This window comes from Nematolebias whitei, chromosome 23, assembly GCF_014905685.2.
Source record: "Nematolebias whitei isolate Nwh7 chromosome 23, NemWhi1, whole genome shotgun sequence".
Classification (NCBI taxonomy): domain Eukaryota; kingdom Metazoa; phylum Chordata; class Actinopteri; order Cyprinodontiformes; family Rivulidae; genus Nematolebias; species Nematolebias whitei.
In genome coordinates, this window is record NC_056520.1 from 12,759,342 (window position 1) to 12,759,780 (window position 439).

At 42.4% G+C, this 439-nt stretch overlaps 1 protein-coding gene across 1 annotated transcript in view; it reads left to right on the plus strand.

Moving 5' to 3' along the window:
* rpgrb (retinitis pigmentosa GTPase regulator b) overlaps positions 1-269 on the plus strand; it is a 19,448-nt gene extending 19,179 nt beyond the window's left edge. The window contains exon 15 of the mRNA XM_037696632.1: positions 1-269. This exon is cut by the window's left edge and continues 675 nt beyond it. Coding sequence (XP_037552560.1) covers positions 1-269 — 269 coding nt within the window.
* The last annotated feature ends 170 nt before the right edge of the window (positions 270-439 follow it).

Genomic DNA, 439 nt, shown 5'->3' on the forward strand with positions numbered 1-439 from the left:
AGGATGAGGAAGGGGAGGAAGAAAGTGATGATGAAAATGAAGAAGAAAAAGAAGAAGAGGAGGAGGGGGAAAGTGAAGAAGAGGACAAACAGAGCAATGAGGAAGAGGAGGAGGAAGAAGAAGAGGAGATTAGAAAAAAGGTTTCTGCAGTAAAAGGCCGAAGCCGTAAACCTCAAAGCAAACAAAAGTCGAGAGGTAAAGGTCCAAGTGGCGGCGAGGAAGAGGAGTTCTGGGACAACGTTTTACCCAAATACCTCAACCTGAAGTAACGGCAGCACACTGATTGATCAATCAGACATCAACCAATCGATAAGTCAATCAATCAATCAATCAATCAATCAATCAATCACCAGACTGACCAATCAATAAGCCCATCAATCCAACAATCGACAAACTGACAATTCAGTCAGATTACCAACCAACCAATCACTGAATCAAT